General features: G+C 41.7%; 1 protein-coding gene across 7 annotated transcripts in view; it reads left to right on the top strand.

Moving 5' to 3' along the window:
- Positions 1-17,859, top strand: part of prune2 (prune homolog 2 with BCH domain) — a 62,814-nt gene that overhangs the window by 32,371 nt on the left and 12,584 nt on the right. For 4 of the 7 annotated variants that reach the window (XM_048992356.1, XM_048992347.1, XM_048992337.1 and 1 more), the window contains exons 9-10: positions 996-1,094; positions 17,359-17,438. In XM_048992356.1, the coding sequence (XP_048848313.1) occupies positions 996-1,094; positions 17,359-17,438 (179 nt within the window). Of the gene's footprint in view, positions 1-995; positions 1,095-5,902; positions 6,050-9,491; positions 9,775-9,794; positions 10,807-17,358; positions 17,439-17,859 lie in introns of those variants that run through there. The other 3 variants (XM_048992374.1, XM_048992366.1, XM_048992382.1) reach the window with 3 other exon arrangements.

The following is a 17,859-nucleotide window of genomic DNA, read 5'->3' as shown; positions in this document are numbered from 1 at the left end:
TTGATTTGAAGTGAAAAGCAAACAAGACACATCACTTTACCTTGGAACTTTCTATTTAGTAATGTAAATTTGGACTACTTTCCCAATTAATTTTACGATGAAATATTGCTAACAAAACGTTATACCTTCTTGCTAATCACCGTTCTTCCGTAGTGATAAATTTTAGATGAGGCTCAAAAATGTTCTGGAGGATTTGGCTTATAATGACTATATTTATGGAAATATCTGCTTTAAAAGGGCGAGCCATGGGCCTTTGAGGAAACAGAACAAAGCATTAGGTTATGTTCTCCACGGGCCTTTGCGATTTGCTGCCTGGAGGTTTTGAATATTCAGATGCAGGGTAACAGTTTGTTCAGGTTCCCATGGAAGGATGCATCCGTGGGAGTGGCAGAGAGGATGTTGTTTGGAGCTCCAGGGGAGCTTGCTGGCATGGCCGTTTATGCTTCATTAATTATGCATTAAATGCCTCATTACCGTTCAGTATTTACATGAACTAATTAAGTGTTTCCCCTGTTTTCATATATTCTGGGAATTTAAGAAAAATATTGAGAATGTTCATACAACAAAAATGTTTGGCTTGTTAATCTTCTTGCTAACATTGCGGCGTTGCTCTGACTTTTCCTGTGTGTTATGGTTATGGTCTTTATTATTCTTATAACCCTGCTTTAGTTGGTTTATTTGCTACTCTGCCGTGGTGTAGTTAAATTCTTTATTTTTTTTTTTAAGTAAACTGCTACTATTTTCCCAAAGAGAAATTCATTAAGGTATTATTTTCTCAAGATTTGTATACCAAATTAACATGTTAAAGTGATATTCGTTGTATTTCATTAATCAAATCCCAGCGCTACTGCAAGATTTGTTTTCTAAAAAATTTAGGATAGCATAGTTTATTCATGCCCTTGTTTGTATATAGTGTGTTATCTGCACATAAATGGCTGAATTGTCCATTTGAAATGATCTCTCATTATCTAATCCTGTTTATGTTCCTACTGTAGGCACGAACGTCTCCCCATGGGGAGCCTTGATGACTCGCAGGCTAGTCTGATTGTTCGATGGACGGAGAACAAAGACCTTGCCCAGTGCACGGTTTCAGGGTCAGTCACCGCCTCTGCCTCGCTTGCAAATGCTTCACGTTATTTTGAATGTCAGCATTCTCACTGAGAACATTTTACTGCACAGGTGTTGCTTTGTGAGTGAAGTCAGTGTTTTTTAAACAGGGTTAAATGTCATGCACTTGCCGCTAAACTAGCAGGCTCATTTTTGGTTATGATCTGAGGTGATGCCTCTGAAATACTGTCTGTTTTAAGATATTATGATGTTTATGCGGGGCGGCATGGTGAACAAGTCAGTAGCACTAAAAAATAGCCTCTCCGTTAATCAGATCTTGTGAATATCTACAGATATGTAAAGAAAGTTTTAGGTGCTCTCTGATGATCTTCTGGTGGTCAAAAGATCATGGAAGATGGACTGATGGTAGGAACTCATGAAGGGAAGAGAAAGGAATCTAGAAGTACTAGTGAACTACCAGGAGAACACAGAAATATCAACTCACTAAATGAAAGCTAGATACTCCAAACCGGGCTTTCAAACAGTTCCTACATATTGAAGAGCGGACGGGAGTAATATACAAATACCAAATTTAGATGGTGCCATAGATTAACTGAACGGTAATATAGACGGTTATCCTAGCAAGCGCAGCCACCAGAAAAATGTTCACCAGGTAGTGCAGTACCCAACAGAGCCCCGTTATCACATGGCTATGTGATGAGTACACACAACTGAATCTCAGTGAGAGGCAGGTGCCATTCAGAAACACGTTGATTCTCTGGAACGGAGCATCCCTGTTACAGAGATGCGAAACTTCAGATTCATTCATCGATTTTAGTTTCAGAAGCTGAATTGCAAATCCAGAGTCTGATTTGTCTGGTAAGGGTAGATCAGGTGCTCACACAGTACTGGGGAGAATCGTAGAACAAGAGATCAGCCATAGGGTCGTACAAATAGAATCCGAAATCAAGACAAACCACTCAGACTGAAACTGGAAACAAGACTTTGCTACACTCGTACTTGCCTGAAGTCACTGGGGTATGAATGACATATCCGCTATTACGGCATTGGTGAAAAGAATCGGCTACCTAGGCCAGTTCCATCAGTACTTAGGTAAGGGTGATTGCTGATGATTCTGTGTTGCAGGGGTATAACACTATTTACCTCATTCTGACATATCCTCATTATTTATTTACCTGTACTGCCTGGATTTGACATGTAGCTTTTTTCAGTAGTGCAAGGTTGCAGTGTGCAATGGGTTTAGAGTCACTCTCCCGGTTAACAGTAATACTGACAAGGTTCTGGCATGTTATTGTAATACTGTTAGTAAATGGAGTCACTGGAGTCTAGTTTGGGATACTCGTGCCAGTAAAGGTGGAGTAACCTGTACAAATCTGGCAGCTCTGACTAGCAAATGCAAATGGACAATTCAGCACTTCAGTTACACTGCAATTCACAAGGTACTGTTCGATTGCTATACATGTAAGTAAATGCATGTGGCTTAGAATAAATGCCTAAGTTACAAGAGAAATCTCAGAATACTGTCTTTATTGTTTGTTTAGGTTACCCTAAATACTTGCATGTTTGCAGTATAATATTTAAGAATGTCCCAACTGCCCAGTGAATCTACTAAATGGCACAAAATGTCTGCCATTCGCTCTCATCGTCAGTAACACTTTGCATGCCCGCAGTGTGTAATGAGACTCTCTGAGGTGACAGCGGCCTTTGATCCCCTCACATAATGCAGCCTTCTGTTCCTGGCTGCTTCATTGGCTAGGAGAATTGTTTATTTTTTTTGCTCCTTCTATCTGTGATGTCATGTACCTTTTCATATTATAAAAAAGTGCCTGATTTTGCATCACTTGAAAGCCATTCTTCACTGTTATCGGTGATGCTGAACCAGCGCCATGGTGGTATAAGAATCTTTTTCCATACATTTATTGGTTGGTAAATTTTTGATTGTGTTTCTAATATATTTGTGTTCAGCTTGAGGGCTGTGTTTCCCAGTGGACATGTCGGAAGTCATGGACTGGGACATGGGCTTGTGATTTTCCTCTGCTTGGAAAAAAACAGCAATAAACAGCTTCACAGTGATATTTAGGGTACAAATATAGGACAAGCATCAAATCTGAGGCAGCATTAAAAATATGGATGCCTGCATACTGCTGTCCCCTGACATTTGAGAATGAATTATACAATAAAAATAACCATCACATGAACGGAAAGTAGGAAAAGTGTCTGACATACATCACAGGTGCGGCTTTTTAGACAAATGTTTACAATGATATAAAAATGTTCACAAAAATGTCAGACCTTTAACAATGTGATCATCATTTTTTAAATCAGATTTAAACCCTACAAATAATCTTGTTGCATTTACAGTTAAAATATAAGATCATTTATTTTCCTGATACAAGATTAGTTAAAAAAAAGCATGTTACTGGCCACAAGAGGGCGATAATTACTTGTACAGGCAGTTCTTAACTGATGAAAGTTATCAGTTCCACAAACCCTTCAGTCAAACTTTCCATAAGCCATATTGACCTTCACATACCATGTGACAGCTTATTGCAAAAAAATAGTAGTATGGACAAGTGTGTGTGTGTGTGTGTGTGTGTGTATATATATATATATATATATATATATATATATATATATATATATATATATATATATATATATACATAAAAAAGATCAAGTGCATATTCACCCACTGACTTGTTTTGCTGTTTTGCATCAGTGCTTCTGTAGGGGGGACACCAGTCAGGGGAAATACTTGCAAGGCTGAGCTTTCGCGCTTTCCAAACCGGGCCGAACAAGCAGAGATGGATGGGGAGGCAGGTTCTGAAAGTCCTGGCAGCGGGGAAATCCATCCGATAACGCAGGCAGGAGACACTGGGAGGGTCACGAGCAGGACATTGAGAGGAGAGGGAGGACAGAAAGGGACTTGGGCTGAAGAAGTGGGAAGGTCTGGCAGGGCAGAGCGAAACGGAGCTAGACTAAAGTCAGGGGTTAGTATGCTCAGTAGGCTTAAGTTATTGCTGCCGATTAGTGCTAATTGAAGGCGGCTGTGCTGGGCCGAGCTCTGGAGGGTTTGACCGCTTCCGTAAACTCTATGTCTCTTGGATTTTCTTTGGGAGTGATGATCATTTTAACATATACTCATATACGATACAATATTATAAGTAGCTGGACAAGCTGGTGTCCATAATCTCATTCTGAAACCAAGAATTGGTTGGTTGGAAGCTGGCTCACTTTTTGCTTTCTGTACTAGCCTCTACTGTTCTAGGATGGCATACACACATGAGCAATCCCAAACATACCATGTTGTATATGTTGTGAATGTTTGTATATTGAAATATCCCTACAACCCAGATCAGGATGAACAGTTAGAAGTGGATGGATGGATACTGAAATATCATAGCTAGTATGTTGTTAAAATTGCCATTGTTTTGCGCTTCATGATTCTAAATGATTTAGTGATTTTATAACTGCAGTGACTGTGATGGGTTGGCGCATCCTGGGTTGTTTCCTGCCTTGTGCCCATTGCCTCCGGGATAGTTACAGAAAATGGATGGGAGGGTGAGTGGCTGCAATGAAAGTTATTGCAAAATTCAAAAACTAAAAAGAACCAAACAAAACTCATCCTATATCTCTGACTAGAATGGTAATCGGCTACGTAGCATTTAAGTGTTATTTTCGTTGAAATTGTTACATTGTGTTTGATTATATCATGTTAGCTGGTTGATAAGAGTCATAACCAGAGAGGCCTGGTAAGCGTTAAGTAGACCCTTGGACTGCAGAGTGGAGATCACGTGAGTGTGTGTGTGTGTATGTGTGCTGGTGAGTAGTGAGCATGATAATATTATAGAAAAAGAAAGAAGGTGTCAGCTGTGATCAAGGTCAAAGCCAAAGCCTACCAATGAAGTCTGCACACACCATGTTGCAGTTTGTAGGTCACATTCACAATGTCACCCTTCCATGGGATTGAACCAGGACTCCAGCTCAGACGGTGCCCACCCCCAGCACCAGCCAGACATGTGGGAAGGAAGTCATATAGCTTTCGAACCGCTTCTTTATTGTTAGTTTCACTTTGAGTAGAAAGAAAACAGAACCACATGAGAATGTGTAGAAAAGTATGGGGAGTGGAAGGCAAAAAGAAAAGATTTTGTAATAGGGTTGACAGATCTGGTTGAAGTGAATGTCAATGTATAGATACTTAGAGACAGGATTGTTATGATAAGGGAGGTGTGGAGGGAGAGGAATGAAAGGCATGTTTATAAGGTAAAACGGAGGCTAGGTGAAGTGAAAGGGCGAGCTTCCCACACACACACTTCCCATCCTACAACTGGCTTATATAAAAGTACTTTAATTTAAAAATTTAAATAAATTAAAAACGGGAGACTATTTTAATAGTCCGAGATCAATTCAGCATCCCAAACCTAGGCTGGCAAAGCCTTCCATAACATAGGGGCCCTGTAGCAGCACACTTTACTGCCAACTGTCTCTTTGTTTATATGTGAAATGACAAGGAAACCGGTGTGCTGTGATCTGAGTGGACGATTTAGCTGGTAAACGTGAAGTTATTCTGATAGGTATGCACGTTTCCTTGTACCAAAAGTGGGGGCTTATTTAACTTTATTGAGTAATTTATTTTTGCAAAATTCAAAAACTAAAAAGAACCAAACAAAACTCATCCTATATCTCTGACTAGAATGGTAATCGGCTACATAGCATTTAAGTGTTATTTTCGTTGAAATTGTTACATTGTGTTTGATTATATCATGTTAGCTGGTTGATAAGAGTCATAACCAGAGAGGCCTGGTAAGCGTTAAGTAGACCCTTGGACTGCAGAGTGGAGATCACGTGAGTGTGTGTGTGTGTGTACGTGTGCTGGTGAGTAGTGAGCATGGTCGTAACAGTGTGATTAAAACAAAAAAAAAACACCTTTCAGCTCTCAGCCTGGATTCTCCAAATTTCATAGACTGAAACAACACCTTTGGTGAGTGTACAGTAATAATGTACAATAAAATCTGCTGCTTGTCTTACTGCATGATACCCCTAACACTCACAGTGGATTGTGCTTTGGAGAGTTCAGGTTATCTTTCAGTCGTGCTTCTGCTTATAATTGCATATCAACAAAGATTTCCTAAAAAACGTTTCCGCTTTTGAAACAGAAACACGATTATCCTGTGTTCCAATGTGCTCGTGATGTTAACCGAAAATCACAAAGATACGCTTGTCTTACTTTTTAAAGTGTTACAAAGAAAAGAAATGATGATTGCAGGTGTGGTTTCATTTTCTCAGTGCTGTTCCGTACACAGACCTATGGCCTATGATGGTGTTCCTGGGGGGTACAATAGAAATTTACTCATAGTGTTTTAAGGTCGGCAATAGCTTGAAGAGACCTACCCCTAAAATAACCATCAAAACCATTGTACTATTTTTTTTTTGTGTTCCTTAAATGGCCATCAGTATAGTATATACTCAAGGTTTGCACAATAACACATGACTTCGCACCTTCAAGGCTGTCAAGACTGAATTTATTTTAGTCTCAGTTTTCACACAATGCAAAGAAATCCTGTGGAGCTGAATTAAAGAATTTAATTTGATAGAGGATTGTGCCATAGCAATTTGCTAGTGGCTATGTTTAAGATATGTGAGCTTGCATAAGCGAGCCTGATGACAGGGCGTGCAGGAGCGCTGGCATGAGCACAGTCATGTGGCACCGTCCTGTTCCAGCCCTTAAAGACAATGGTGGAGTCAGTACAGTGATCTCCATTTAACTTAGTGTCCTTGGTGATTTTGTCTTTATCTAAAAAATGGTTCCGGTAAAATAATAATGGTACGATTATATTATATGTATATTAAACGAAATTAATTACAGAGCGTTTCCATGTTCTAGTTAACTGTATTCGTCAGTAACACTTTGCACGCCCGCAGTGTGTAATGAGACTCTCTGAGGTGACAGCGGCCTTTGATCCCCTCACATAATGCAACCTTCTGTTCCTAGTTGCTTCATTTTTCACTAGTTTGGCTAGTGAAAAAAAAATTGGGTAATTCTCTTTTAAAGATGCGTAGAAAGAAATGCTGCTCAGGTGTTTTTTTTTCACTTTCAACATTTGGACTTATTCAGTTCAATTCAACTTTTGTTTAAGTAGCACCTAAAGCGCTTTAAATAGGTGTGTTGTGATATGTTACAACATCATAAATTTCATTCAATTCACTTTTATTTGTATAGTGCATTTTCACATCACGTTGTCTCAAAGCACTTTACCTTATCCTTGCCCAAAACCCTCAGTGAGCAAGTCAGAGGCGACAGTGGCAAGGAAAAACTCCCTAAAAGGAAGAAACCTTGGGAGGAACTAGACTCAAAGCGGGAAGCCATCCTCCAGGGGGCAGCAGAGAAAGTCAAAATAACAAGAAGGCAAAGTCTTAATTTACCTTGTCAAAACTTTTAGATCTAAGTTATTCCATCTAACTTTTTAGATTAAGACAGAATAATAAAAAAGCAAGGAAAAGGGAAGACAAATAAAAAAGGAAGAAAGCGAGACAGACGGCAACGGGGGAAAGGAACAAAAATTCCCAAGTAAGGAGAAAAAATACCTCTGGAGGTCCAAGGTCAACTGGCTGGCAAATTCTCCAGGCATGATAATATTATAGAAAAAGAAAGAAGGTGTCAGCTGTGATCAAGGTCAAAGCCAAAGCCTACCAATGAAGTCTGCACACACCATGTTGCAGTTTGTAGGTCACATTCACAATGTCACCCTTCCATGGGACTGAACCAGGACTCCAGCTCAGACGGTGCCCACCCCCAGCACCAGCCAGACATGTGGGAAGGAAGTCATATAGCTTTCGAACCGCTTCTTTAGTGTTAGTTTCACTTTGAGTAGAAAGAAAAAAGAAACTCATGAGAATGTGTAGAAAAGTATGGGGAGTGGAAGGCAAAAAGAAAAGATTTTGTAATAGGGTTGACAGATCTGGTTGAAGTGAATGTCAATGTATAGATACTTAGAGACAGGATTGTTATGATAAGGGAGGTGTGGAGGGAGAGGAATGAAAGGCATGTTTATAAGGTAAAACGGAGGCTAGGTGAAGTGAAAGGGCGAGCTTCCCACACACACACTTCCCGTCCTACAACTGGCTTATATAAAAGTACTTTAATTTAAAAATTTAAATAAATTAAAAACGGGAGACTATTTTAATAGTCCGAGATCAATTCAGCATCCCAAACCTAGGCTGGCAAAGCCTTCCATAACATAGGGGCCCTGTAGCAGCAGACTTTACTGCCAACTGTCTCTTTGTTTATATGTGAAATGACAAGGAAACCGGTGTGCTGTGATCTGAGTGGACGATTTAGCTGGTAAACGTGAAGTTATTCTGATAGGTATGCACGTTTCCTTGTACCAAAAGTGGGGGCTTATTTAACTTTATTGAGTAATTTATTTTATGGCAGTGTGAAACCTTCCCTTCTGTTGCTAGCCATGGATCCTTCTGCAAGGCTGATTAGCTGATGGCAACACTGATTAAATGAGGGATAAGCTCCAGCAAATTCTCTTCTCAGCCTTGTACTTTTTATGTTTCCTATACCAAACATCCTCATTTCAATACAGCCACTTGTGCAGTCTTTATGTACTGCATATGCAAACATCCTCATTAGGTACTGAAAATAAAGATCTATGAAACTGCAAAACGGAACTGAGAACGTTTCAGCAATGCCTGAGCAGACATGAACTGGAAATGTTTCTTTATTTGGTTCAAGAAGCTGAGATTTTAGCTAAACAATAAAAAGAATTTGCCGTTTTAAACTGGGACTTTACATTTTGTGTGGGTTATTTTGCAGTAAGACCCAGGTCATTTTGAAATAAGAAAGTGTGCATTCTTATATTTTTCCTTTAATTTAGATAACACCATTTTTCAATCCCTTTCTTTACACTTGCATTCTGTGCAAAATCCAAGTTAATCGTTGTGCTTTTATGCTAATAGTGGCCCACAAATTGGAAGAGGGGGAGTTCAAGCTGTGGTACATGCCGTCAACAAAAAGACAGTTGCCAAGCAACAGGAAGGCCAGGACATCTGCTCTGTTGGTCTGCTCCACTGTGCTCTGTCAGTGTCCCTTGGCTCTTTGTGTGCGTGTTGGTCTATATGCCAAATTTCTCTGCATGTTTATCTCTCAGCATCATTTGGGTCATTTCTGCCATCCAGGTGCATTATAGGCAATAGTCCTATACTGATGTACTGTTTATTGTTTTGTGATCACTGTCATCACAAACAGAGATTCCCCACGGGAAAAATGGAGGAAAGTCCTTATTCCCCAACCCCCACTGTTTTCTGGGGGGGGGGGGGGGGGGCATAAAGAGATCCATGGGAGAAGGTGGTAGGAGTTACTTCTTGCCTCAGGCTGAAAGGGGATGTATTCCTCCTCAGCGCCTGCTTCAGCATCTTCTTCCTTTCTATGGCACGGCCAGACATCGGTTCTGCTCAGCCCCCTCCGCCCCCCACCACCGCGTAGATGCGGGCTGTGCTGGGAGCAGGTGATCGTCTTTATTTAGATTCTGCCCCCATCACGTGACCACAAAATGGCGGCGGGGCTGTTGTGTGTGTGTGCTGAGCTGCTCCACTGGGGGACACTGTGAGAGGAAAGCTAAGGCAGAGCAGTGAGGCTTCTCCCCTTTCCCTGGAACAAGGGGAGCAAAGGACCGCTACTCATTTTCGGCACATAAGGTGGTGAGTGGATCTTCAGCTGCCGCTCTCTGCGAGTCCGAGAAGGCAGATTTGGATTGAGCGCAAGGCTTGTGCTGTCTGTCCGCCGGTGTGCATGTCTGCATGGTGCTCTGTTAGGATGCTCCATTGTGGGAAAGCGGGCAGCTGCACTGATGCGTATTATTGGAGCTTTAGCGTGATGCGCGGTGCTTTGTCCCTGAGAGGAGGCTGGGGTAGGATGTTCAATCAAACAGAATGAGATGCATTTAGCCGGCAGAGTCAGTAAGATCTTTTTTTTTCTTCACATTATCTATTTGTGAGTGAACGCTCAAGGCTTCTGATTTTCTTTAATCTTTGATTTATTTATTTTCCAGTGTTTCAGGCTCTTAACCTGCTGCAGGGGTTTTCTCCCCAGCTTGGTTGCACATAGTATTGTGTGGTTGATGGGGGTGCTGGTGTCATTACATCATGGCTGCCCGGATTAGCGGCCGCATCCCAGGAAACCCAATATTGGGATTTATCCGGCTGACCGTCAGGGTGCTGCCTTGCCGTCTTGATTTAAGTCCTGTGGCTGGGTGATATAAATGCCAACAAGCTGACGCCCACAAGCCGTGTGCATGGGCTTGATGTCTGTGTGTGTTGTATGTGCGTGGATGTGTGTGTGTTTGTGCTGGAAGTCTGTACTCCTCTGCAGCCTCTTGACGGTGTGCGGTCATGGTCTGTACCCCAGCCGTATGTTAGCATTGGCAAAGCGATACCTGGTTTTGCTGCGTTTGGCTTTTCTCTTATCGTGCCGGGTCTGGTTTCGGATGCCGTCCCAGATCGCCCATGTGAACAGGTGCTCTTGCTGCATTTAGAGAGGGCAGTGTGACGATGTAGAAGTTTATGCTGGTTTGGTAAAGCTTTCGTTGACATCAGCAAACCCCGTGCACACCTGACGTCACTAGCGACACAGTGATTAAATTATCAGTTTTTTTTTTTTCTCGCCCTTCTGTTTCACACTCTGAGGATAAATTCAGCAGACCAACTGACTTCTAAAAACTAAAAAAAGAAAAGGTGTGTATAATTTTCAAGTTAATTTATGTTATTATTTTCCAGCAGTCAGTATTTTTTTTTAGCAAATGCTTTTGTTCAAAGAGACATATGAAAGAAGCAGAAAATACAGCCAGGGTTAAACAGTACATTATCAGACATTGTAAGTACCTAACAAGAGAGCTATTCAAATAAAAAAAAAAAAAAACAAAACACAATGTGGTTACTACAAGATGGATGCAAAATAAAAGAGCATCTAGTGTTACTAATTGGCCAAAATTAATGAAGACAGAGCAAGTCAGTAGTTGGATTAATTAGTTGAGGTACTCCCACAAAGATTAGTTCAAACCCCTCTTGTTCATATACAGTTATGGTCCGTGCACTGTGTGCATAAATTTTGTTTCGCATGTACTCTGTATATTGAGTTGAATGGACTTTTGCACGTTATGGCACATTGACTGTGCATGTGCAAAGAATTGATTGCATATTTGCATTGCTAGGATCCCGTTTATTGAGAAATGCATCCTGGGTAATGCTAAATCAAGTATGAACAGCCACCAAGATGCATTGTGGTCTGATCACTAAAATCTACTTGCCGAGGTGTCTGGGTTGCATTTGACACTATCTTTTGTAGCGTAAACACTAATGCATCCTGATGAATACCCAACAAGGACGTTACACTAACTGCACGCGGAACAGTAATGAAATCTGAACACAAGTGGTCGGCCGGACACCTTGGAGACGCATGAATCTGCTCATGTGTTGTAATATCATTGCTGTACGCATGCACCAACCATGACCATATGTGTATACAGATGATGCCCCAAAATAAAATATGTACGCAAATATCTGTGTGCTCGACGGAGTGTGGACTGCTACAATACCTAGACGCATGGAGAATGAGTTAGGCTGTAGGGGTTTCTTGAAGGTGGAGAGGGACTCTGCTGACTATATGTGAATGAGTTGCTCCATCCACTACCAAGAACCACACAAGTTATTTTCATGTAGTGGTAGGATCACCAGGCAGTGTTGGCTTGCTGAATGAAAAAGGCAAGATGTGGGTCTTGTATGGGATGGGGCGTGCCCCAGGAGGTTATGATGTTATGTCCATCATGAGAAGCTCGCTGGTTCAAATCCTTTAGTTGGCACAGTCATTTCACCATTGGGCCTCTGAGCAAGGCCCATAACCCCTAATTCCGTTAGGGATTGTCTGACCCAGCTTTCTCAAATAAGTGTACATTGCTTTGGATAAACGTGTCTGCTAAATTATATAAAATGCCTTGATGAAAAACATGGTTCCATTAACAGCTCAGAAAGTCAGATCCAAGAGGTGGTATGGTTAGGGTTAGGGTTAGGGTTAGGGTTAGCATGGAAGACGAAAAGCGTGACCTAGAGGTGCAGCTGGAGCTGGCGATCTCTCATCTAGACTGCAATGTCAGCAAGGTACTCAGAAATCTGAGCATGGACTATGGTGTCCTCTGGAGGGAAGGTCATGTTGAGTTGGATATGATCTCCATAGTAGTGGCAGGAGAAACCATGTGACTATGATTGGACCTAGGGAGGTCATGTGCAAGGGGAAGAGGAGGTGACCAAGGAGTGAACTGTGAGGTATACCTGCTGTTACCTGATATAACTTAAATTGCTTTGCACCCCAAGATACTATCTACTTGATAGAGTATCTGGTGGCTCTCCGTATCAAAGGCTGTAAGTGGGTCTATCACGATGAGGACGGGCAACTAAGAAGCAGTCCCAGTAAAGTAGTCAGCTCAGAAATCAGATTGATTAGGATTCTGTGGGAAACTTGATTGAGGACAACACACTTGAGTTTGGGAAAGAAATGAGGAGAAGGTCTGGTTGGTAGTTTCAAATTGTGATGCTTCGAAGTGTGGATGTTTTTAAACTGTGGTATTTCTCGAACCTGCCTAAATGTAGTGGGACATATACCAGTCAGGGGCGATGTGTTGCTGTTATGAGTGAGTACATGGGTGGAGTGTGAGAGAGCTAGCTAAGACAGATAGAGGTTATCTTAATGAGGAGGAGCTTGGGAACATCAGAGTTAGTAAGAGGGGTGAATGAAGACTGTGAGTGGGGTGGGGGCAGAGAACTAGCTGCTAATAGCTGCTCTGTTTTCATGGATGCAGGCACAAAGTCATCGGTATTCTGGGTGGTGGGTGAAGGCGCAGGTGGGAGTTTTACGAGGGTGTTGAACCTGAGGAATACTTTTTGTCTGCCTGGGGTGCTGGTAGATTTTACTTCTGTTTAAGGATTAATAATTGATGCTCCTTATAAATGGACAGAGTGGGACTCAAAGTGTTAGGAAACTGATCGGGAGGCTACTATCTATCATATCTGTACAACATCGGGTGCAATAACATCTACCCCCAAACATTGTCATTTTCTGTCATGCCTGGACCAGCAATTCTGCAGCCTCCCCTCAAAGTAGGCCTGGGTGATATGAACAGCATGTTGACTTATTCTCATATAAAATTTAAATGATAAATAAATCACAGAGTTTGATAAACACTCGATAAGGAACATCTCTTGATAGCATACATCTGCCTATCAGATTACAGAAAACATATGGCCATACGCACCACTGAGGTCTTCGAGTTCAGGACCTATATATCTTTGTCAAAGTCTTGAAATGACTTATAAATGACACTACTTTAGTTTGGTAATGATTTTATAACGAACACATAAAATTCTTCAACTTCTGCATCTGATCACATTGAAGTGGATCGTCGCGGTGTCACTACAAAACCTCTACTTTACACCTTGAGTTTGTTGGCAAGACTTCAACGGTAATCAAGCTGTCTGGGAGCCAAATGATTCAGCTTGTTTAGCATCATTACTTAAATGAACGGAGCAATACAGGCAAGTAGCCTGAGTTCACTGTACACTTCAGTCTAGAAGATTTATTGCAGTAAACACTCATAATCAATAGATTAAATATTTCTGATCCGTACACCACATCAGACCTCTTTTTACAAAGTTAAAAATTATACCAGTATCATTTACTTTATTTGATTCAACTGTATCTAAGCATATTAGCAGTAGATTCAGGAACATTGTTTTGTCTTTTAGTGATGCATTAACGGGCACTAATATAAATGAGAAATCATGTTAGCAAAAGACTAAAAATTCAAGATACATTTTAATGGCATACAATGCAACTCGGATGGCTATTTTGCTTCTAAAAAAAAACATTATACTTGTAAAAACAATTTTTCTGCTAAACAAACAGCTGTATACCTTCCAAGTATATAGTATGTGTGTACTGATTAAACATAAATATCCACATTCCTTAGAAAGTGAAAATATTCAGGCAGACCCACCTCACTTTTGGGTGTAAAAGAAAGAGAAAAGATGAAGGAGATGAATAAGATGATGGAAGAGCAAGTGTAGGTACCAGCCACTGCGTCCAGGATTGCAGGGTAGAGATAGGGTTAGGGTTAGGGTTAGGGTTAGGTTTAGGGTTAGGGTTAGGGTTAGGGATAGCATTGTGTCCCAGGGCTGTTCATTGAAATGCAAGACCAACCTGATCCAGCTCAATTCCACATAGAGTTTGTTCTTTGGTGACTACAGTGGGAATTATGTGTAATGATATTGATATTGACCAATATGATAAAAATTTTTGTGATAAAATATTTTGCCATATTGCCCAGCTGTACCTCAAAGAATGTCACTGCAACATCTAAATACAGTACCTCCCTTAACACAATATACCTGTCACGTTTTCGCTGAACGCGAGTAATTGCACGGGCAGGCAGACGGGCAGAAAAGCAGGCAGGGAGACAGGATCGGGGAAATACGAGGGTTTAATTCGGACCGGGGAGCAGGAAACAGGTAAGACCAGGACTTAAAATAGGACAGTACTAATCAAAGTAATCGGACCCAGCAGGAGACGAACAGGGAATCACACGTGGGTAATCAGGGGGTGTGGCACACACGAGGAGTGGACGAGCCGGGCATGACAATGCGCTAGACAGTATGGAGGAAAATATGCAAAATGTAGACAGACTGATGTAAATCCTAAAGTTAATAGTACCTTTTTAATGCTGAAACTGAACATTTCTAAATACAAAGAAACAAAGGAATTCTCTTAAGCAGGTATCAGGAGAAGCAAAGCTGGTTCTTAGCTCTTTTTATTAGCTCTTTAGATTCAGACGTGTACTTTACTAATCACTAGTGGTAAATTCCAGCACCTGCTTGTTATTGTTAGGACAATACAGGCAGTATAATAGACAGACATTGCTGGTTTTACCTATTGACTGGCAGAACATTCCCAGTAGTTGGCTGCGGCACAAAAATTCTTTTCAAAAAGAATAGCTGTGCACATTCTGTCAAAGTAAACTTTATGTCATAGAGGCTCCAAGATGCCAATCTGCTGCATTTTGCTTTTTAAGCTCTGTAGCTTAGCATTCTGCACCTGTGATTGGAAGGTTGCTGGTTCAGTGATGTCACCCCAATTGTTACAAGGACTGGCTGATCCTGCTTTCATCTCCATTTCTATGTTCCTTTGAACATGTCTGGTGGTACCTGGTCACACTGGTATGATTGAAGTCTATCATTAGCTCCTTTGTCTCACTGATGTTATGGTGCAGGTAAATCTCACTGTGCCATGTGACAAAGTTCTGCACAAGCCTCCTGTAACAACGGAGCAATTGTACTGTGGGTTTGTTGTATAATAGGTGAAAAGATAGGGAAACAGGATGGTTTCTTGGGGTGCTCTTACATTGCTCACTACCATCTCTGACACATAGCTCTGAAGCTTCAAATACTGTCACCTGATTCTTATGTAGTCTATGATCCACTGTCCTTTACTATGCCACACCTGTGTGTGCCTAGTATGCAAATTGCAGGGAGACCAAGTAGTCCTTAGCTAAAGGTCTGATCTGTTTAAATAAGGTGTTTGTGATACGTGACATTAATGCTGCCGGTCTGTAATCTGTAGGGACACTGAGCCACACCTTGTTAGGCAGGATGATTGTCACAGCTGTGGCACCTTCTGCAAGCTGAAGGAAAGGGTATGTATGTGCTACATGCTTTAAGCACCCTTGGGCCAACCCTGTTACAGGCCCACTCCCCTGACAGTGCGAAGCTTCCCTAGTTCTGTTCATTCCTGGTCTGCAGTGATGCACAGTCTGGGGGAGGAAGTGGGACTTCTGTTCTTTGGTTGGTGCCCTTTCTGGTATGGGGAAGAGGTAGAAGGAAGGAGGCAGGCAGAAGGGGAGGGAATGGTGGCCTTTTCTAAGTTTTCCCCCTGTTTATTTGTCGGCTCATTGCCAAAAATTTGCCTACTTCCACTCGATACTTCATCATGAACTCTTCTGCTGGAGGAAGTTAATGAAACAGAAGAGATATGATTAATCAAAATTGTGGTATCAGCAGGGTGTGTGTGTGTGTGTGGGGGGGGGGGGGGGGCATAGGGAGAAGGAGAGAACTTTGGTGTATGGAAACATACATAGCAGGTAATATGGTCGCAATCCCCCAGCCAGCAGCTCAAGATTACTAGCTTATATGTGGACTTTCATAGTGATTTGTAAGAGATTACACTGTCTGTTGTTCAACAACAAAAGCCAGGATCCCTCCTTCCTTTTTTTTTAATTATGCTCACTTTTCTCTCGGCTTGCTTGATGTGAAAACCATCTGGTGTCACCATGGAGGCGGGAGTTTCCGTGAAGCACGTGTGTCTGCAGTGTCAATACCAGCCTTCGCTCCTGGCAGCGGCTGAGAGCTCAACCTTTCTGTCCGCCAGTGACTTTTCCCATGACGATCATAGTGTCTTTTCTCTTATTTCATAATCTCACTGCCGCCCCCTTTTTCACCTCCGGCACCGTTTCAGCCCGACCAGTAGGCCCATGCGCGGCTTGCTGGTGAACGAAGGATTTAACTCCTGCTGCTCCCTCACACACCCTAACGCCAGGCCTTCACCCTGGCCTGGCATCTGTAGTAGTAACGTTTTTTTCTGAGCTTCACAAAGATAAGCACCATCACGGTCCGTACCATATGTGTTGTAACTTCGGGATTAAAAAAATACCGTATCCAGGTAAGTAGTCTACAACCATGAAACCTAGAAAGGAATTAGCAGATTCGCGGTTCTGCGGTAACAATGAGCTGTTCAGGGTGGTGCTAGAAGAACCAGGTTAGCTGCTTATAAAAAAGAAACGCATAATTAAATGAAATCAGAGTAGCTAAGGCAATGATTCACAACATCATTCAGGCACAATTTCGGATTGTATCATTTTTAAAATGCATCTCACGTAATAGACAAATGGAATGGCTACTGGAGTCATTTCTTCACTTGCATATTAATGTAGGCTTCATTATTTTATATTTGTCAGGACAATATAATCCTATGTCCCTAACCCTCTTTGGTATCTGCTATCCTTTGGAACATGATATACTGGTGTTCAGGTCGCCCATTTCCCACAGACAGTCCTCCTTTTGTCCCTGGGTCTGATGACGTGTAAGCGTTGTTCACGCTCTTCATGTTTCTGCTTAAGGGCGTGTGAGTTTGTGTAGCAAACCCCAGAAACTGTCTTTTTGAACACTGGTGTTCCTCTGCTCCTGTAGGTCCCCAACAGAGGATGTGGGGATGGACAGCCAGCATGACGAGGACGTGACAAGTCCCAGTGGGGCAGAGAACAGACCAGGTGACCAGCGCAGCCTCAGAAACCACCTCCAGCCAATTTTAAAGCAATTTAGAGTTCCGTTTTAAGCATGTGCTCTATTATGAATAAATGTGAGTCAGGAATTGCAAAAACATCATCATTGGAATATAACAAGTCTGAAAGCAACCCTTCCGCTCTGCTCAGGCGTACAGATAACATTCATCTTGGTTACGTGATTGTTCCTGGCTCTTAGTAACATAAGCTTGTCTAATATATCTACTTAATGTGTAAGATCAGTAGGTTTTTTGGTTATTTGACATACGCTTCATATAGTTTTACTGACAGTGATATGGTTCATTCTGCTCTAATGCAGCACCATTTGTGATTTTTAATGCTTCTGAAACAAAACCAGAGAGTGGTTTGTGGAGTGAGATGGGATAGATGGTGCGTGGTTCTGTTTCAG

The sequence above is a fragment of the Brienomyrus brachyistius genome, chromosome 2, assembly GCF_023856365.1.
Source record: "Brienomyrus brachyistius isolate T26 chromosome 2, BBRACH_0.4, whole genome shotgun sequence".
In the NCBI taxonomy this organism is placed as follows: Eukaryota; Metazoa; Chordata; class Actinopteri; order Osteoglossiformes; family Mormyridae; genus Brienomyrus; species Brienomyrus brachyistius.
Note: the sequence above shows the minus strand (reverse complement) of the source record. Positions and strands in the feature narration are given on the sequence as shown.